The 22,322-nt window shown below is 38.7% G+C and overlaps 1 protein-coding gene across 1 annotated transcript; it reads left to right on the forward strand.

Annotated features, from left to right (window-relative positions):
- Window positions 1-732: 732 nt before the first annotated feature.
- Window positions 733-20,730, forward strand: LOC130708831 (flavin-containing monooxygenase 5-like). The gene is given in 9 exon segments (XM_057552787.1): window positions 733-756; window positions 1,403-1,591; window positions 3,544-3,706; window positions 4,750-4,892; window positions 9,158-9,354; window positions 12,787-12,978; window positions 13,293-13,477; window positions 19,460-19,532; window positions 20,691-20,730. Coding segments are annotated over 9 exon segments (1,206 nt in total).
- Window positions 20,731-22,322: the final 1,592 nt, after the last annotated feature.

Consider the following 22,322-nt stretch of genomic DNA (forward strand, 5'->3'; position numbering starts at 1 on the left):
GTTTGTGAATATAACGCAGGAACAACCAAATGGAAGAGATGCACAGGGAAAAGCACGCTGAGATTCCATGCCCTCTCCAGGCACACCGCTCTTCCCTAATCTCTTCAGTTCACCATCCTGGGAGCTCCCTGAACCCCACTCTTTTGGGTTTTTATGGAGGATTTATGAAATAGGCATGACTGATTAAATCATTGGACATTGGCTATTGATTCAACTTCCAGCCCCTGTCGCCTCCCCAGAGGTCAGGGGATAGGCAACTGAAAGTTACAACCCTCTAATCACAGTGCTTGCTCCACTGGTAACCAGCCCCTATCCTTAGTTGCTTTCTAAAAGTCAGCATATTAACATAACAAAGGGCACATTTTATCACTCTCAACAGTTAGGAAATTAGGAAAGTATTGGGAGCTCTGAGCCAGGAACTGTGGAGAAAGACCAAATATATATGAGAAATATATTTTGACCATCTGGATAACCAAATATATATTTCTTATAAATCACAATATTGCAGGCATTTAACTTATTTCATTTTTATGTTATAAATAATGCTATCATTAACATCCTTTAACATAAATCTTTGTCTACAATGCTGAATCTTTCTTTAAAAGGCTAAGTTGCAAGGGTTTCATATTCTTGCCACATTGCTGTCCAGAAAACATTGTACTAAGATCTCATTTCACCTCATTTTTGCTAACACTGAGTAATTGTCTTTTAATTTAGTAAAAACGAGGTAAAATGGGAACACACAGTGGACAGAATGTAAGTTAGTACAGTGTTTCCTGGAGAACAATGTGGCAAGTGCATGAAACTCTTGAAACTTCCCTAGGCTTTGAAATATATATACTATTTAAAAGACTATTACTCAGATGGGCAGTTCTCACTTGGAGTCTTATGTCATGGCAATCAGGTGACAGCTGAGACGACGTGTGCTATGACCTCTCTGCTCACATACCTAGAACGTCAGCTGGGATAACTAGAACTTCTGGGGACTGGCTGCACATCTCTCTATCCCAAACATGCTCTTCATGTGGCTAGCTCGGGCTTCCTCACAGGATGATGATCTCAGAGTAGCTGGACTTCTTACGTGGCTGCTGACTTCCACCAGAGCAAACTTTCTAAGAGACCCAGACAGAAGCTGCAAGACTACCTATCACTTAGTCTTGGAAGCCATTCAGTGTCATTCCAACTGCATGCTGTTGGTCAAAAGCAAGCCATGAAGACAGCTTAGATTCAAGGGGAAGAGACTGCACAAGGGCACAAATACTGGGAGATGTGAAGGGTTGTGGGGAGGGGACTTTTCTTTAATTGGCATTTCTTTCAGAAAACATTTTCAAATGTTTGTTGGCTGTTTATAAACCATGACCTTAATTCTCATGTTGCTATGAATGCTTTTTATTTACTGCAGGAAGAACCTGAAGAAGGAAGGGCCTGTATTTACAAGTCAGTGATCATCAATACTTCTAAGGAGATGATGTGCTTCAGTGACTATCCCATCCCAGATCACTATCCAAACTTCATGCACAACTCCCAGGTCCTGGAGTATTTCAGGATGTATGCCAATGAATTTGACCTTCTACAGTACATTCGATTTAAGGTAGGGAATTTCATGGGTATCTCTGTGTTCTGAGTTGTTTGTCAAGTAAATGAATAACCGGTCTCATTTACCGGTGCTTAGATTGGTTTGATATGCTCATGTATCTATCCTATCCAGACTCCACTCTGTGTCTTCTCTGTGTCTGAAAATATTCATGGAAAGGTCCCTCTTCTATGTATTTTGACTGCAGATCCAGGAAGCCACCTTCATTTCATTGCCTTCATTCTATATCATTTGATTACAATAAAACAATGAGGGGAACTGACAGGTATGGGAACTTTAAAACCTTCTGGTTCCACAACTTGTTCCACAACTTGCTGCTTAGCCCTTTCATAGTTTCTGAAGTACTTTCCAGTGCATTATTTATGTGATCACAACAACCCAGTGAAGTAGGTATTGAAAAGTTATGAGGAAGCAAATAAGTTAACTCTGGCATACAGGGAGGAACATGGAATTGGGAAGCAAAAACTTGAGTTCTAGTCTGTGCTCTACCACTAATCAACTTGTGACTTCAGACAAGTAAGTTCCTCAATGCCGATGTGTCTTAAGTTTATCTGTAAAACAAGATGATTGTACTAGATCACTTCATTGGTCCCTCCCTGCTGTAGAGTCTTCCGTGATATTCCTATCATTCTAAACCATGCCCATAAAAGAATCAATACTTCTGACAGCTGGCAAAAAGCCCAAATCTTCTACCTTCTTATCATTCTACTAAGTCATGCCTTTTTCTGTTTAATGACAAAATTAAAATGGCAATATCCAGTGATGACTTCCAAAGTCAGTCATTTACAGCCTAGTGGTCCTTCTCTTCACTTGTTTAAACACTTATTAAACAGGTTTGTTACCATACTAAGCACTGAAGACACAAAAACAAAAAAATCAGTGATTTCACAGTCTAGTTAAGGAGATAGAAAAATGAAATTTAATTGTAAACATAATTATTAAAAATAAAGAGTTACAGAGTGATAAATGCCACTGAAATCTATTCATTGCAGCTCAGAGGAGGGACACTTAACCCATCAGGGCATGAGGCATCAGGCACCAGGGAAATTTTCTTAGAGGAGATAATACCAAGCTAAATGTTGAAGGGTGAGTATCTCCAAATGGAGAAAGAATAAAAGGATGATCCAGGCAGAAGCACCAGCCTGTGTAAAAGTAAGACCGTGATAGAGAAAAACAATAAATAGTATAGGAAGGCTCGGGTATACAAGAGGGGTATCTCTATTAGTCAACCAAGACATTATGTTCATAAACCCGAGAAGCACACAGGAACACATTCTTAATGTTTCCTTAACCTGGGTAGAGTAACCCATATTTATTATTATTTTTTAAAGCTAAAAATTGTGCCACTGACTATCCCATCTCACACCTTCTTTCTTTATAGTTACTTGTAAAATGGGCATTTATGGGAGTCAAAGAGAGGTTCATTTACATAAAATATGAGCCACTGAGATGTTTTTCTACTCTATTAGGAAAGGGAGCCCTCTAGCTCAGTCACAAGTTTAAGGCCAGACAGTGAGAACAGGACTTGAGGTAAGAAGGCATCAGAGAGTCTCAGGATGTCTGGGGATATGGGGAGGAATAGGCATTTAGTGCATGGAGTGTCTCAGAAGCACAAGAGAAGCCCAAACTTTATTCAAGTATCACATTGCCTTAGGGTATGGTCCAAGAGAACTAGTAATGTGCACTTTTCTAGAAGCAGAGGAGAGTGCAACATTAGTCTGCCAACTCTGTTTTATTTAGCTTGCCTCATGGAAGTTTTCTCACTCTGACCACAGCCCCAAACAAAAAAGTTCTGATTTGTGGAGTATGAAAATCAAATACCCCTGCATGAGGCCTGTTATGTGGTATCAGCCCTTTGTTTACCCTCTGCAAGGAGAGTCCTGTCAGGGAAGATGTCCACTATATAGGCTGTGGTTATAGTCTCCTGTGGCTATCCCTTTTCTTTTTAGACCATCATGTGCAGTGTGAAGAAGCAGCCTGATTTCTCCACTTCAGGCCAATGGGAGGTCGTCATGGTATCTGAAGGGAAAAAGGAGGTGAATGTCTTCGATGGAGTTATGATTTGCACTGGCCATCACACCAATGTTCACTTACCCTTGGAAACCTTCCCTGGTAAGTAGCCTACCAGGAAGGAAGACACTTGGACTATGCCTGTGACGTGATCCCTAAAGAATGGGAGGATTGTTGTCTGAGTGATTCCTACCTTGGGATGAAATAAGGCTTATCCTAATTCTGCATATTCTTCGGAAAGATGATGGGGTAACTTGTATTAATGCTATTTAGGAGGTAGAGATAACAGTAATTTGGGGGACTAGAGGAAAATCAGAAGGCTCTATATTTAGTTTCACAATGATTTTAGTTTTCCTAAGGATAATAAGAGTTGATCTGCATTAGGTTGAATGAAGGCTTTTTTAGCAATTGAAGTAACAAACAGAAATATTGAGTTTCTAAGGAAGAAAACAAAGAAAGCTTAAAGAAAGAGTTTAATTACAGTCTTTGGCCTGGATTTTCATTTTGAGGGGAAAAAACCACTCTATGCATACTCTAGAGTATATAAAAACATATATACTCTCATTGGAATGGAAGTAGGTATTTAGAGGAGATGAAAAGGGGGTGGGGGATGGGCAAAATAGGTGAAGGGGATTAAGAGATACAAACTACCAGTTATAAAATAAATCAGTCACAGGGTTGTAATATACAGCACAAGGAATATAGTCAAAACACTGTAATATTGTAATAACTTTGTATGTTGCAAAATCTATAAAAATATCAAGTTCCTGTGTTGTACATCTGAAACTGCTATAATATTATAAGTCAACTACACTTCAATTAAAAAAAATAGAGAGGATGAAAAGGCAAAAGAGAATGGAGATTTTCTGAAGCAGTTTGGATTTGTGAGTCCACAGGTCCAAAATACTAACAGATCCTGAATTAAGCAGACTACTTATGATAAGGAAATCACAAGGTTACACTCTGAGGCTATGGAAAAAGAAAACAGGCAAAAATATTCAGAAAGGCAAGAGTGCACCTGAGTAAAAGGAGAACATACAGAGAATATATGCATAAACTCTACACACTGCAAAAAAAAAATGAATGATTTAACAAATGATATCAGATAAACCATCACCCAGTAATTATTTTCCCTTCTCTTGCAGGAATTGAGAAGTTCAAAGGACAATACTTTCATAGTCGAGATTATAAGAATCCAGAGAGTTTCACTGGAAAGAGAGTCATTATAATTGGCCTTGGGAATTCTGGAAGCGATCTGGCTGTGGAAATTAGCCACACAGCCAAGCAGGTTTGAATTAGTAAATTATTTACTTTGCTTCACCAAGGAAGCTGCAGGTGGACCCAGCAGAGTGTATGGATACCTGCACACAGCCCATCGGTGCCAATGGCAAATGCAGGGCTTGGTTTCACTGCCTCAGTTGGCAACATTATGATTGATGATGTGATGGAGCCAAGGTTACAAGTTAGATTCCCATCATTCATTTGGCCTCACACTAAGGAATTTGGTCATGACCACAGACTGTGCTCATAATCTCACTCAGCTGTCTCTTCAGAGTGTGCCTCTGGCTCTGAAGAAGACCAAGTGATTGCTGGGAGAGCTTGTTAGAATGCAGCATTTGGAGTGTGGATCACCTGTTGGCCAGCAGAAGTGCTATGCTGTTATCTGAAGGAAAGTGTACTCAGTCATTGAAAGCTTTTCACTCATAGGATGGTGGGGGAATACTCTTCTTCACTCTTCTTTACTCCCCAAATGGAAAAAAGAAGCAATCTAATCCTTCTAAAGACAACAATCCCACTACAGGGCATATACCCTGAGAAAAACATAGTTCAAAAAGAGTCATGTACCACAATGTTCATTGCAGCACTATTTACAATAGCCAGGACATGGAAGCAACCTAGGTGTCAATCGACAGATGAATGGATAAAGAAGATGTGGCACATATATACAATGGAATATTGCTCACCATAAAGAGAAATGAAATTGAGTCATTTGTAGTGAGGCGGATGGACTTAGAGTCTGTCATACAGAGTGAAGTAAGTCAGAAAGAGAAAAACAAATACCATATGTTAACTCATATATATGGAATCTAAAAAAAAAATGGTACTGATGAACCTAGTTGCAGGGCAGGAATAAAGATTTAGACATAGAGGATGTTGAGGACACAGGGTGGGAGGGGGAAGCTGGGGCGAAGTGAGAGTAGCATCGACATATATACATTACCGAATGTAAAATAGTTAGCTAGTGGGAAGCAGCAGCATAGCACAGGGAGATCAACTCAGTGCTTTGTGATGACCTAGAGGGGTGGGATAGGGAGGATGGGAGGGAGGCTCAAGAGGGAGGAGATATGGGGACGTATGTATGCATATGGCTGATTCACTTTGGTGTACAACAGAAACTAACACAGTATCGTGAAGCAATTATACTCCAATAAAGATCTATTTTAAAAAAAAAAGAAAAAAGAGAAGACATACCTGCTGCTGCTGTGTGTTTTCACCACCAGTAATGTCTCCCACCACGGAATGGACACGTCCTCCTGCAGAAATGTACAATCCAGTGAGCTACAGAGGTACACCTGGTTGAATGCAACCTTGAAAGAACTGACTAGTTCAGTAAAAGAAATCTACCCAGGAGCTAGAAAGGGTACATAGATCAATTCTGTGATTGTTTTATGGCACTTAAAACATTCAGCTATCAACTAAGAAGACTGGCAGTACCATGTCTAGGAGAAAGAAGACTGATGATTCTGTAACCCTGCAGTCTCACGAGTTCCCTGTAGGAGATCACTTTGACATAACAATCACCCCTCTAAATGGGGCACTGCCTCCTTCTGGCTACATGAGACCCTATTAAATTTTATTTACAGTTTCTTGGGAAAATAAGAAGCAATGCTTAATCTTCTTTAGTTTATATTTTTATGGATATATATTATTAATATGTTTCCAAAATTGTATGAAGTTCCTAGAAATTTGTCAATGTCTTTGGTGTCCATGATATGTCTTGTTATAATGTAATTAGTCATAATTCCAGTTATTATCTTAAAATGTTATGTCACTGAAACAATCAAATTTCCTAGTCAGTTACATTAAAGTGAAGTCTCATCAGGTCTTTAGAACTAAAAAAAAAAAAAAAAAAAAACAACATGGATATCAGTATGAAAAGCAACCACTGCATTGTAGCACATACAAGCAGCTCTCCCCAGCCTTTGCATACAATTAGGTAACACAGAATAACATTCACTCTAAAGCAGTTTCTATGTCCTTGCGGTTTTTGAGTTGTTTGTTTTGTTTTTTGTATGATAGATTTTGAACTGAAGAAAGTATCTTCATTATAAATTCCTAGAAAAAGACATTATTGATACATTTTGCTATTCATGTCTTTATTGAATCATAATTTTGCTGGCAATAGGTAAATGCCTGGTTGTTCTTCAGTAACTTTAATTAAGCTGTGCTTCTCTACAAATTGTTTTTAAATTATTTTTAAAAATAGAAGTTTAATGCCACAACTTTGTTAAATGAACTTTACCCACAAACTCCGTTCAGTAACACTTCCTCTCGGTCTATCCCCATTGATCACCACAAAACTGATTTAATATATTACTCCACGAATTAATTCAACAAGCATTTATTAGGAAATAGGTATATAAACAATAAAGGGTATGGGTGCTATGATAAAAGAATGTACAAGGTATGTGGTGGGGACCGAAGGCATGAGCTTTCTTTAATACCATCGCTTGTTAAATGGTCAGTTATAGAGGAGCTGGGCCTTACAAACACTGAGCAACTGTAAATTGCCAAAGAACAAGGCAGCAAGAGCGGGTGGAAGTAAGGTGGTTGTGTCTGAGAAAGCTTTGTGATGTATGTATTATTGTCACTGTTTTATACATAGAGAACTTTTTAATTAAAGTTCTGAGCATTTACATTACTCATAACCTATATTTTAAAAGTTATATAGAGTACACAAAAACCCACTGATTCCTAAGACCACGCAGGCTCTTTCAACGGTGACACGTAAAAGTGTCAATTAAAAGCTTAATTATGGTAGAGTTTAAGGTCGCCATCAGTGAGAATATATGTATGAAGTACATGATTATCCCTCTGTAGACAGGTCACCTTTTAACATGAAGGGTTAGACAAAACACCATAAAACAAGGTACTTATATAGTTTACAACGGTGGAAACTATCTCCAGAGAGTTTTATAATATAGAGAAAGTGATGATTTTGCCAGGTAGTTGAATACCAAACTTTTATCAGCTCTGAATGTGGACTTTAGCCAGCAGATAACAGAAAGACGGACCAGCTCCCTGTTGTTCTACTTGCAATCTTCAGTTTTTCCCTTAAATAATCAATGAAACATTACTTAAGCACAGGCTTTGGAGTCAGTCAGACTTAGGTCGGAAATTCAGCTCTACCACTTAGTAGCTATATGACCTCAGGCAAGTTATTCATCCTCTCCATGCTTCTCATCCATAAAAAGGACATAACAGTACCTACCTCAAGAGGTTGTTGTATTGATTAAATAAAAATACAAAGGACCTAGTACAGTGACTGACAGGTTACAATTCTCAACAAAAGGAAGTGATGCTGATGATAGGCTGGGGACTAAAGGGTGTATATGCTCTACCTCCCACCTTGGAGAAAACACATTTGGAAAGATAAAAGATAAGAATATATAATGTTAAATATCAATATAAATAAGTTTTTTTGTAATAATGTAAACAATGTCAAAGGCAAAATAAAGACTGAAGGTTTTGGATTAAATGATGTCCAGTTGCTTTCAGCTTTACTGTTCCACGATTTTAAATGAGTTGGACAGGTGACAAGTGCTAGGGAAGTTCAGAAGATGGAGAGAAAATTATCAGCCAGAACAGTCAGTAGTATCTTCATGGAGGAGGGAGACTTGATCTGGATCTTAAAAATGAATAGGCTTTGGAGAATGAAGGGGATAGGGGGCTTTTCAGGGAGGCATAATGACATTAAACAGAAATGCGCTGGTAGTTCAGAGCAAGACATAGTCTTGGTCAGTGACTACACCAGTTTAATTGTAAGCTTAGTGTTTGAGAAGAAAATGGCAGGAAATTGAAACATATATATATTGCCAGGGAATAAAAAGCCAGACTAATGAGTCTGAACTTCATCTTTTTTTTTTTTTTTAAGGGAACGCACATTTTTATTTATTTATTTATTTATTTATTTATTTATGGCTGTGTTGGGTCTTCGTTTCTGTGCGAGGGCTTTCTCTAGTTGTGGCAAGCGGGGACCCCTCTTCATCGCGGTGCGCGGGCCTCTCATTATCGCGGCCTCTCTTGTTGCGGAGTACAGGGTCCAGACGCGCAGGCTCAGTAGTTGTGGCTCACGGGCCTAGTTGCTTCGCGGCATGTGGGATCTTCCCAGACCAGGGCTTGAACCCGTGTCCCCTGCATTGGCAGGCAGATTCTCAGCCACTGCGCCACCAGGGAATCCCTGAACTTCATCTTGAAGAAACTGGGTTCCCATTCCTTCAGAGAAATGAGTCCGAGAATGGCAAAAACAAACATTTTTTTCCCATGCCTCAGGTTTTCCTCAGCACCAGAAGAGGGGCTTGGATCTTCAATCGTGTCGGAGAATATGGATATCCTTTTGATGTGCTATTGACTTCTCGATTTCAATATTTTATGAATATTTGTGGCCAATCATTAGCAAATATATTTTTGGAAAAAAAGATGAATCAAAGGTTTGATCATGAAATGTTTGGCCTGAAGCCTAAACACAGGTATGTTCCCAGGCTGGGAGGTGGGCAGTAACAGCCAAGGCAAAGAATAAGGACTGTTCACATAGGCTAATAGTAGGGTTACCTCTATGTTTACATTAAGCAAGTCCACAGAATCTGAGATTAGATTTCTACCTTTCCCCAAGGTACCAGTTCTTTTTACATGATGCCCAATAGCAACAACAAAATGGTAGTAGCAGGCAATGCATCATTCATTCATTCATCCAACAAACAACTGAGCATCTGTTATGAGCCAAGCATTACACTGGCATGAGAATACTGAGACTAAAGACCTAATAGTAATAGTAATACTAATAATAACACCGTACTTTCTCGAGGACTTAATATAAGACAAGCATGGTGCTAAATGTTACACGCATTATCTCATTTAATCCTCACAACAGCCCTATAGGTTGGTACTATTTTGATCTCCATTTTGCAGATATAAAAATTGACACTTAGAGAACCTAATTTGTCCAAGATCACACAAGTAATAAATGACAGACTGGAGAAATGGATATTTCCTTTAATACTCTAACAAGAAGACAGACAATAGAATATGATAAAGAAATGCATGGAGTCCTATGAGAGTATGAAGGATAGGAGTCCTCACACAGCCTACAAGGTAGACTGTGATAGCATTTCCAGAGGCTGATTTTAAATGCTGTTTTCCCTTTCAACTTCTTTTTATTTTATTTTTATTAAATTATGTATTTATTTATTTATTTTTGGCTGTGTTGGGTCTTCGTTGCTGCGCGTGGGCTTTCTCTAGCTGCGGCGAGCGGGGGCTACTTTTCGTTTCGGTGCGCGGGCTTCTCATTGCAGTCGCTTCTTGTTGCGGAGCACAGGTGTAGGCGCGCAGGCTTTGGTAGTTGCAGCACGTGGGCTCAGTAGTTGTGGCTGGAGGGCTCGAGTGCAGGCTCAGTAGCTGTGGCACACGGGCTTTGTTGCTCTGCAGCATGTGGGATCTTCCCAGGCTCGAACCCATGTCCCCGTGTCCCTGGGTGTCCCTGGGCCACCAGGGATGTCCAATGTTTAGATTTACTTCCTATAAAATAGTGAGTGCAATAAGCACCCATATACCCTTCACTTAGATTCACCTATTATTAACAGTTTACTATATTTGCTTTCTCTCTCTCCCTCTCTCTGGAGATAGATAGATCCATACATATATAGCATCCATATATATATACATGTATTCATACAATTTGTTTTCTGAACCATTCGAGAGTAAGTTGCAGTCAATAAGGCACTTTACCCTACATTCTTTAGCATATATTGCCTAAGAAAAAGGGCATTCTTTACATAAACATAATATAATTATCACACTTAGTAAATTTAACATTGATAAAAATACGATTATCTAATATACTGCATATTCAAATTTCCCAAATTGTTTCAATAATATTTGTAGCTTTTCTTTATTTTTGGCCATGCCGTGTGGCTTAAAGTGTGGAGTCCTAACCACTGGACTGCCACGGAATTCCCTGTAGCTTTTTTATTTTTAAATCCAGGATTCTGTCAGGTATTACACCATTGCATTTAGTTGTCATACCTCTTTAATCTCTCAGTCTGAAATAATTCTCTATTTTTTTGACATGGATTTTTGTTTATTTAAGAATTGAAGCCATTTATTTTGCAGAAAGTCTCTAAATTTGGACTTTCATAGTTGTTCTTCCTCTATTATATTTAGGTTAAACAGTTTTGGTGCGAATACTCATATGTTATGTTGGGCCTTCTTGGTGGATCACATCAGGAGCCATATGATAGCAGTTTATTGCATATTAATGATGTAAAATTTGATCACTTGGATTAGGTGGTATCTACTAGGTTTCTTTATTGTAAAGATATTTTTTCCTTTGAAATTAATCAGTGCGGTGATATTTTGAGACTGTGTCTGCCAACAACCTTTCAGGCATTTATTTCACCCAATTATGGAAACTGTAGCGTCCATAACTTTGGTGATCACAAAATAAATTGAGGCTTTATGGAATAATAAGACATAGTCAAACAAACAGGGTAAGGAAGTAGCATTCTAATTATAAATACAAGGTCTTGGAATAGCAAAAAATACATTATGCTCTGAGGCTGCACATAGTTTGGTTTGGCTGGACTATAGGCGAAGATGGAAGAGTGACTGAGTACATCTCCTGGTTCACTGGGCAGATACATGAAAATGATTGTATGCTCTGCTAAATAAAAAGTTTAGAATGAAGACAGCCCAGAGCCACTGAAAGATTTTAAGCAAGTGAGTGATATAATAATAAATACATTTTGGAACAATCACTCCAAAAATGATGTAGAAGATAGATTGAAAGGGGATAGAGCAGGAGGCCCTAAAGACAGCTGTAATGGCCCAGGTGAAACAGAATAAGTAAAACTATTCTGGGGATGTTAAGAGGAGAAAGGGTGGCCTTGGTGACCAGATGTAAGACTCACAGTTTTGTGGCTTGGGCAACAATGTGGATGATGGTACTGTTAGTGAAAAGGAGATAGTTTGGAGAGAAAGATGAAATGATGAGGTTGGAATGAGAACAGAATCTGTACCTAAAGATTTTCGTCAAAGAATTACTAAAGGCAGCAAACCAGTAATACTATTTAAACATATCTTGTTCCTAAGAAGAGGCCAGATCTGTCTGAACATGATGGGCTGAGGATTCTCAGAGCCTGTTAACACAGGATCCAAGGATTCACACTGCTTTTAGAAAGGTCCAAGGTTCTGCACCTTATCCTATGCTATTTCTAGGAAATACTACTTACCATGCCCAGAGGAGCTCAAGAGAGTTCATAAAAAACCATTTTGAAATAAATCCTAAAATCCTAGGCTGTGTGACCTTGGGCAAGCCACTTAACTTCTTTAGGCCTCAGTTTCCTCATCTATAAGACCTGGATAATGACAACTGTCCTGCCTCCTTTGTTGGGTTTGTGTGAGACTCAAATATGTTAATGTATGTAAAATCAATTTATAACTGTAAGTCACCATATACATGTAATTTATTATACCGTTTGGAAAATGAGGGTCCAAGCATAGCTCTTGTGCCTTTGAAGAGGAAAAGAGACTCTACAGAATGCTGATAGTCCAGTTCTGCAGATTTCTTGATATATGGATAGAAGCTATTAGACTGTAGCCTTATCATATCACTGAGAGCATTATTAGTCCTTGAGAAACCATGCATGTACTCTTCAAATAAAACAATCCTTCCCTCACTTCTCCAACACCTTCTCTTTCAATGCCATCCAGGGTCCAACTTTTACTCTGAGATCCTTATCTTTATCAAGCTGGTATACATTAGACCTTTCCCAAATTTCATGAATAAAGGGAGACTATTGGCATATTGATTAACCACCTCAATCAAAGTAGAATTTTACTTACATGGTAATGATCTCTCTCTCTCATGATCCCTCTCGTTTTTCCTTCTTTATCATCTTTCACAGAGCTCTGAGTCAGCAACCAACCATAAATGATGATCTGCCAAACCGTATAATTTCTGGCTTGGTGAAGGTGGAAACAAATGTGAAGGAATTCACAGAGACAGCGGCCATATTTGAGGATGGCTCCAGGGAGGATGACATTGATGCTGTTATCTTTGCTACAGGCTATAGCTTTGCCTTTCCATTTGTTTTTTTGTTTGTTTGTTTTTTGTTTTGGCTGCGTTGGGTTTCTGTTGCTGCGCAAGGGCTTTCTCTAGTTGCGACAATTGGGGGCTACTCTTCATTGTGGTGCGTGGGCTTCTCATTGCGGTGGCTTCTCTTGTTGTGGAGCACGGGCTCTAGGCATCTGGGCTTCAGTAGTTGTGGCTCTTGGGCTCTAGAGCACAGGCTCAGTAGCTGTGGTGCACGGGGTTAGTGTCTTTGTGGCATGTAGGATCTTCCCGGACCAGGGATTGAACCCATGTCCCCTGCACTGAGGCAGATTCTTAACTGCTGCGCCACCAGGGAAGTCCTGCCTTTCCTTTTCCTGAAGATTCTGTCAAAGTAATCAAAAACAAGATATCCCTGTATAAAAAGGTCTTCCCTCCTAAACTAGAAAAGCCAACTCTTGCAATTGTAGGCTTGATCCAGCCCTTGGGTGCCATTATGCCCGTTTCAGAGCTCCACTGACACTGGGTCACTCAAATATTTAAAGGTAAGTGACCATGCAAGATGACCACCTAATTTCTTAGTGGTGTGTTTAATTATGTTTATGTTCTTGCTCATAAATAGCTGAGACAGTATGTATGATTGTAACAGTGCCTAGCACAAAATTAGTGCTCAATAATTAATTTTTGAGGGAATATAAATTAGTAATTTATAACCACGGACATAGAGCAGAATCTACTAGGACGTTTTCCCAAAATGGGCATGCTTTGCCTGATGTTGTTTATTTAATAAGTCTCGGGTGGGGCAGACATAAGAGCCCCACATTTGAGAAAATGTTCCCCAGGTGATTCCAATGTGCACTCCAGTTTAAAATCCACTCATCTAGTTTTGAAACAACTAATAGAATTTAATCTTCTTTCATTATAGTTAGAGAAAGTCAAATATAGAAGTGCTGTGATTTGATTTAAGCCAAAAATTAAGACCTGGTTAAAGACTAGTCCAGAATGTAGAAAATTCAGCCATTCGAATTCTCACTTTCCTCTCTTTATATTCCCTCTTTCAGAAAGTTTTGGCTAGGAGAATGTGAGAAAAAAGTTTGAGGTTTGAGATAGTAGGCTCAATATGAATCAGCAGAATGATGTGGCTTCCAAAAGACTTCACTGTATCTGGCATCATTAAAAAACTATAATGTCCTGGAATTCACAACTGTTCTTCCCTGAACTGGCGAGACCACACCCACAGACATTTTAAAAGTGAAACTGGAGTACATTAAAAGGAGAGAGACAAGAATGGTTAAGGGATTTGAAAATGTGCCATTTGAAGTACAACTAAAGGAGCTGGAGAGGTGTGGCTAGAGAGGATAAGATTTAGGGGAGATATGAAAGTTCCATTCAGATATCTGAAGAGATGCCCCATGGCAGAAGGTTTTATTTCCTTAGTATCTCTTCAAAGGGTTGAACTAGAAACAAAGAGCGAAACTTTGAGGGTTTGCACAATATCAGCTTAACATTAAAAATAAACTTTTGCCAGGCCAATATGGAGTAGATTCAAGCCTCAGAATAGGGAGAAATCGGATGATTTTTAAGGTCCCTTCTAACAAAGAAGTTCCTTGACTCTATGATTGTTATAATAAAATTTGCTACCATTACTAATGTTTAATTAAAACCATTCAAAGTGCTGGTTGAAATTACAGCATCTTCTCCCCTAGTAAAGATCCTCATGGTAGCAGAGAAAAAATAAGCAATGGTGTTAGAGCTGATAGATAAAAAACTTTTCCAAATTTCCTCAAAGTTCTTTCATTTCTTAATTCCTTTCAATTATATCCAGTAGATCATGTACTCCTTGAGCACTGGACCAGCAATCCAATGCAAGTAAACCATTAAGTTGGCTTAATTACAGTCATATAAATTGGATCTTTTAATTGGGTCAATTAAATAAGAGGAAAAAGTTGCATTAAAATAGGCCACAGCATCTTAGTACACTTAGAACAACTGAGACTCTTTTCCAGGACCAAGTGAACCATTGAGAGGATTAAGAAAAATGAGTATTTGGAAGATTCTGCATCATGGCCACAGCATTAGGGGATCTTAGGGGAAATACACAAAAAGCCCAGTTTCCTCTGCTAGCAAAGCTTAGTGCTAATTCCTCCGCTTTTTTTTAACACTTGGAAGGAAGGAATCATCAGAGAATCCCTATAACTTTATCAAACTTCCAACAGGAACCCTGAGTTTTTTGTTGTACCCATAGCCCTACTGTCTGCGTACCAAATCCTTGCCTTTCTCATCTCTGAATTCTACCTTCACTGTGCCAATTTTAAGACCTTACTTAGAATCAGCTAGTTTCTCCCATTCTTTCAAACCTGCCCAACTCAGCCTGTCCTCTTCCCTGGCCTGTCCTTTCCCTACCAAGCCCCATTTCCCTTCTTCCTTTGTTCTCTAGAATTACTATTCTCTTGTCAAGAAAATATTCCACCCTTTTATAGAACACTGAACCCACTTGCTTGCCTTGACAGAAATCTAGTTTTCTTTTGTCTCATTTGTAGCCCTCTCAAGAGCCCTTGCAAGTGTTCCACTTTCATTTAGTAACTTTCTTCCCTTGAAAACCTTGCAAACTGTATGAAATGATACCAATTCTCTGGATCACAAGGAGGCATTATGTCATAGGATGGCATTCAAGTTCCTCCACAAATTGGATACAGGCTGCTTTCTCAGGCCCATCTTTCACTAGTCTTTACCATCCATCTGACAATCTTCTAGATGCACTGAATGACTTATCCACTATGCAGCAAACACAGCAGGTACTCTTGTACACTGTGCCTTTGCTTCTGCTGTTCTCTCTGCCTGGTATGCCTTCTCTTTACTCGTTATTTGTGTGGAAAAAGCCTGTTTATTTCCTCCCTTTCTTTGTAGTATATTGAAAGCTCTTTAAGTAAAAGAATCATGTTTATTTGCCTTTGTCTTCCAAGACTAGACCAGTGCTTAGCACATGGGAGGTAGCTAATACATCTCTATTCAATGTCTGCAAGTTTAGTTTTGGAGGTTTTCTAAACTCTACAGTAGAAAGTTCTTATCTGGGGATCTCAGCTTATAGACTACCTTCTCAATTTCCAGTCATGGTAAAGGCTGGACTGGACTGAAAGAGCAGAATGGCAACCACACCTCCTTTCTCTTGTAACATTATCTTTAGATTAAACGTGCAGGGACTAGTCAGGATTACATAAATACAATCTGCCTTAGGCCTGAGAGCCCACTGAAAGACTTAGTTCCACAGAGTTATAATTCAGGCTCGCCCCTTTTGAACCTTGTCTTGCAACCCTTAGGAAATCTCAGAACTTCAGTTCCACACTGTTCTTCAACAACATTCTTCAGCTAACATTTACTGGCCTCTTAGTATATGCCAGACCCTCTGCTAGGTGCTGGAGATGCAAATATGACCAAACAGAAAATTCCTATCTTTACAGAACTCAGAGTCAAGCAAGGAAGACAGACAAGTAAACAGACATTTAATGTGTTCATTCATTCAGCAGATACTTACTATATTCTAAACAAGTGTCCATTAACAATGTAGAGGAGCTGGCTATGGGAGCAGGAAGAAACAAGTACCCAATTCTCCCTACAACTGCAAATACACTGTAAAGGAAAGTTAGAGTTTACTAAAAGGACAAGGACATTTTGACCATAACAGAAAAGAGAACAATTCATGATATTTATGCAAAGTTAGAGAAAAATGACAGAATAAACCAAGTCCTAAAAACTATAAGAAGTTCAGAATTCTGGAAAACAAAGTATTACAGGAATTAAAGAAAATGAAGCTGGAGATATTTATAGAGGTAAAGCCAAGAAAAATCCTTAGGTGCCATGAAAGAAGTTTACATTCAGTGTAGGCAACAGAGAACATTTGAAGGATTTTAACTGGGAGAGGGGGAGTCAAATCAGATCTGTAATTCAGAAGATGTGTTACAGGGGAGTGAAATGGGAAATAGGTCAGTTTCAAGCCTGTGATAAAAGTCCAAGTAAGACATGATGAGGGCTTTAAACTAAGGTAAAGGAATATGGGGAGACAAATTTGAATGAAATTTCACTGGTGAATTTGAAAGGATTTGGATGGAATGTATGTTGGAGATGAAAGCGAGAAAAGAATCTGCTCAGGTGCTATGGCCATTGATTTAAACTGGTAATATAAGAGGAGGAGCAAGATAAGAAGGAGGATACTCCTAGTTGCAGGGCAGGAATAAAGATGTAGACCTAGAGGGCTTCCCTGGTGGCGCAGTGGTTAAGAATCCACCTGCCAATGCAGGGGACAGGGGTTCGAGCCCTGGTCCGGGAAGATCCCACGTGCCACGGAGCAACTAAGCCTGTGCGCTACAACTACTGAGCCTACGGTCTAGAGCCCGTGAGCCACAACTACTGAAGCCCGCTCGCCTAGAGCCTCTGCTCCGCAGCAAGAGAAGCCACCGCAATGAGAAGCCCGCACATAGTAACAAAGACCCAATGCAGCCAAAAATTTAAAAAATAAATTAAAAAAAAAAAAAGATGTTGACATAGAGAATGGACTTGAGTACACAGGGTGGGAGGGGGAAGCTGGGGCGAAGTGAGAGTAGCATTGACATACATACACTACCGAATGTAAAATAGTTAGCTAGTGGGAAGTAGGAGCATATCACAGGGAGATCAGCTCTGTGCTTTGTGACCACCTAGAGGGGTGGGATAGGGAGGATGGGAGGGAGGTTCAAGAGGGAGGGGATATGGGGACATATGTATGCATATGGCTGATTCACTTTTGTATACAACAGAAACTAACACAGTATTGTGAAGCAATTATACGCCAATAAAGATCTATTTAAAATAAATAAATAAATAAATGAAAGTATCTTCTAAAAAAAAAAAAAAAAAGACATGTTGCCTGAATGAGGAAACACTGCAACAACGGTACCAATGAATTAAGAAAGAATTGCACCACTGGATAACGTACACATTTTTATACATTCCTATCTATCTACCTATCTAATTTATAGTGATTTTTTGTTTGGTTGGGTTATTTTTGGATGAATTGGCTGCCTCTCACAGGCAGGAAATGGACCTCTTCCTCCATAATGTTTTTAGTTAAGAGAAGTAAAAGTTATGGTTGTATTATGAGAAATAATTTGCAAATCAACTCTCAAAATGTGTTTCATGAGCCTCTTAAAACCTGTGATTAACCTCAAATGAAGCATTTCAGTGATTCCTCATTGACTTATGAATATACATAGTAATTCCCAAGGCTAAAATGAAAAGAACATATGGCAAAGCACAGAAGCCTATTTCTTGAGTGTTGAATTTCTGAGTCTCATGTTTTAAGAGGGACACACCAGGATAGTTACTAGAGTGTGCCCAGAGAAGTGTAACCAATGTGGCAGAGAACGTGAAACCTGTTATATGGGGGACTAGTACTATTAAGGCTTTAACACTAATAATGAGAAGACTTAAAGAAGTTATGACAGTTGTTCTCAAGTGGTTCAAACGCTGTCATTTTTTAATACTAGACTCCTTGGCCCCAGAAGGCAGAGCTAAGTCCACTAGTGCCAGTTGCATGGAGCCAGGTTCTGGGGTCAATGAAAAGAATAATGTTCCAGCAAGTAGAGCAGCCAAACAATTAAATCATCTCCTCAGGTGATGAGATCCCCATCACCAGAGATATTTAAGGAGAAATGAGATAACCACTTGAGAGTATTTGTACAGAGAAGGATTGTATTAGGTAAGATATATTCCCATTCTAAAATTACACGTTCCAGAATTTTGTGGAGTAACACTTTAGAGTTGGGTGTGGCTAAAGTTTTCTACATGGCATAGTGCCTGTAAATCCGGGCATAAAGCTAATCATTTAAATTGAGAATTGTCTATGTCAACTTAAATACTATTCTATCTTTCTCTAGCCATGTCCTTGGTGTTAAATTCCTGCTACTGGAACTGTTCGTTGGTGCTTAAATTTATCTGTTAAGATTGGGTATTATGAGTTGCCCTTGACCTTACCCCTCACTCTCAGTAAATAAAAAAATTTAGAAGGTAAGGCTTATCTTCCATGGAATTTTAGGCATAAAACAGGACTGAGAGTTTACTTTTATCTCCTTCTCCCTGTGGTATAAAGCCTCTTTGTTATTAAGAGTACAAGTACAAGTGTGTTTCCCATATTCCTCCCACTCTTTTACTTTGTACCTCATTTTCCATATACTTTTAAGGCCATTTATCATTTCCTCATGTCCATATTTCATTTCCCAATTGAAAGACTATGTTAGGGAGGAGGCAGGTATTGGTTGGAAAGCAGATTAGGAGAAATATCTTCCAAAGGCAAAGTAGAAAAGAGTAAGCTACTGAGGTTAATATGATTATATTCTGTTGGTGGTAGGCTAAGGTGATCAAGTGAAGGTGTAACCCCCTTGCTACAGACAACTAGCCTGTATTCCTTTGAATTTTCCATAGCATGGTAATTGTTAATAGGATTAGTGTTCATACTGAGGTAATTTTACACTTAAAATTTTGATTTTTCTCTTTAGGGATAAAGACATTGCCCGCACAAAATGAAATGATAAAAAAAATAGCTAAGGTTCAAGAGGATATGGCCAAAAGGTAAGAATTCTCCTAGGAAGATAGGTGGTTATTTTTTCCCACTTCTTTCTTAATAAAAGCAATGTTGTACTGTATTTATTGTCCTCGTGTTTGTTTAAGGATTTAGATTATATTTTGAAGGAAAAGGAAATAATAGTTTGTGACAATAGATTAGAGAAATACCACCAAGTGGTTTGAATATGGATGGGAAAGGAGAGAAAAGCTTAAGAAAATTCTATGTTTAGGGCCTAAAAGAAAAGTCAAGTAGGAAAAAGCACATGGAGAGAAAACCAGGTATATTATTTTGGCAAGGATTACTTGAAGGGCTATTAGAGCTGCCAGAGAAAGGAAAGGCAGAGATGAATTAATGAGAGGTAGATATGGTTAAATTACAAATCTGTAGGTAGATTTATAAATCTGCAGAGGCCACTTTGCTGGCTGTCACGTGACAGTGTCCTCAGGTCACAGTGGCTCTTGGTATGAGTAATCTATAGGATCTGGGAAGGTGGTACCATCAGCCAGTATTTTAGTGCTTGGGTGGACACATTTAGCAATCTGAATTTCAGAACTTGTGCTTATTCACTTGGTGATCTTTATTTGAACAAAGTTGATGTTGATGAAGTTCCTAGATTTTTGTGTAAAAGTCAGAGGCACAATCATCCCATGCCCAAAGACGTGGTTTTCTTCAATTGATTATACCGGCATAACTCTCCCTTCTGCAAGGAGGAGAAAGACATTTTTTATTTAACCCTGACACCCTTTCTAGGTGCTCTCCTATTTTCCTCCTCCATTTCACTGCCAAACTCCTACAATAAATATTCTACATTATATATATTGACTTGTAATACTTTCCTCTTTGTTCTCAGCTTATCTATTTCTTCCACATCCTTCAAGGACTTATTATAGCTCTATTTTAACTACCCTCTTCTACATTTTTATTTAGCAGTCTTAAATCACGATTTACCAAAAGTCTTACATTCTTCTCTGTTTCATGTGTATCTATCTAATCTAGTCCAGTGGATTATAAGGCCCTTAAGGATAGAGACAGTGTCTTTCTTCTCTGTTTACTACAGCTCCTAGCCCAATATTGAGCCAAGAGCAGATACTCAGAAAGCATTGATTAATTGACTGATTGACTGAATTCTTAATAGGCCAGTGTTTCCCTCTTCTCTGCTTCAGGTATGTGCACAGCAAACCACATAACATTCAGGGAGACTAATTTGAAGAGGTCAGTTATGTAATAAATTAGGATTGATGATAACTAAATATAGGGGGTATTCTTTTTTTTTAAATATTTTATTTATTTATTTATTTATTTATGGCTGTGTTGGGTCTTTGTTTCTGTGTGAGGGCTTTCTCCAGTTGCGGCAAGTGGGGGCCATTCTTCATCGCGGTGCGCGGGCCTCTCACTATCGCGGCCTCTCTCGTTGCGGAGCACAGGCTCCAGACACGCAGGCTCAGTAATTGTGGCTCACGGGCCCAGTCGCTCCGCGGCATGTGGGGTCTTCCCAGACCAGGGCTCGAACCCGTGTCCCCTGCACTGGCAGGCAGACTCTCAACCACTGCGCCACCAGGGAACCCCGGGGTATTCTTCTTATAACAGTTCTTCTTATGTCAGACATTGTAGTTATGAAAAACAAAGCAAATGAAATGATAACCAGGGACTCCAGTTGATGTCCAAGTGCTCCTGTTGATTCTGTTTTCTCATCCATAGAACTTTTGCTCTGTTCTTGTCTTTCCAAGAAGTAAACTAAGTGTTAGTTGTTGGGCATACTGAATTTCATGAAGAAAGCTACTGGATGTACCAGCCAAGTGTGTTCATAAATAAGCTATGGTGTAATACATTTTGGGATTGCTGCCTATTGCTTAACCAAAGAATAAATTTGAACATCTGAAAGAACATTAGAAATTATTATCTTTCCCAATGTACAATAAATAAGAGAACCAGAAATGTGAGAATGACAACTTCCTCTTAATAACTGTTTGTACAATTCCCTGCTATTTTGCCTAATTACACCTGTGGAAATGCTTTTTGAGTATTAGAAGGTCCTTTTTCTTCCATAATCCTTGTGATACTGGGGATTTATCCTCTATTAAAATGGACCTAGTATCTTTTAATCTGCAGACTATTCTAGTTCAAAAGTAAATTGAAAGCGGCTTCTTTTTCATTTCCTTCTTTTAACATATAAATTTGCCTCTTTCAGCATGGAAGTTTTTTGAATTAACAGTCTTTTGATAATATAATTCCTAGTTATCAGTAATAAGTACCCCAGTTTCCTCTTTAAATAAAAGGCATGTAATTCTAAGTTCATTGACGCTCTCATTTTACTTATAATATGAAAGGTTACCAAAAAAAATCATTGGTTAAATTCTAAACCAAGGTAAAAGTAAGATGTGAATAGGAAAGTGAACTCAAAACAACTCAAGATACAAAGCCCTAGTTATGGATGAATGTGTATTAATATTCATCAATTTACAACATCTTGCTTTTGTAATTATATTGAGAGGTTATATCATTTTCCCAATTATATTATAGAAGAAAAAAAAAATGCTTTCTTGTAGTGCCAGAAAATAAGGAAGTGCTCAAAAAGCAAACTGATGAGGGTATGTCGCAGGGACACAGGAACCAACTGAAAGTGGTTCCAATGGCCAAAGCTGGAACAATTTGAACAACAATATAAATTACCTAGTATTGGACTATAATATAAAGTATAAAAAATACCCATGAGTCCATACTGATATAAATGATAGAATAATAAGAGGGGTAGAATAGAGAAAACTCCCATACGGAAGAATTTCAAACAATTTACA

This window comes from Balaenoptera acutorostrata, chromosome 1, assembly GCF_949987535.1.
Source record: "Balaenoptera acutorostrata chromosome 1, mBalAcu1.1, whole genome shotgun sequence".
NCBI classification, from domain to species: domain Eukaryota; kingdom Metazoa; phylum Chordata; class Mammalia; order Artiodactyla; family Balaenopteridae; genus Balaenoptera; species Balaenoptera acutorostrata.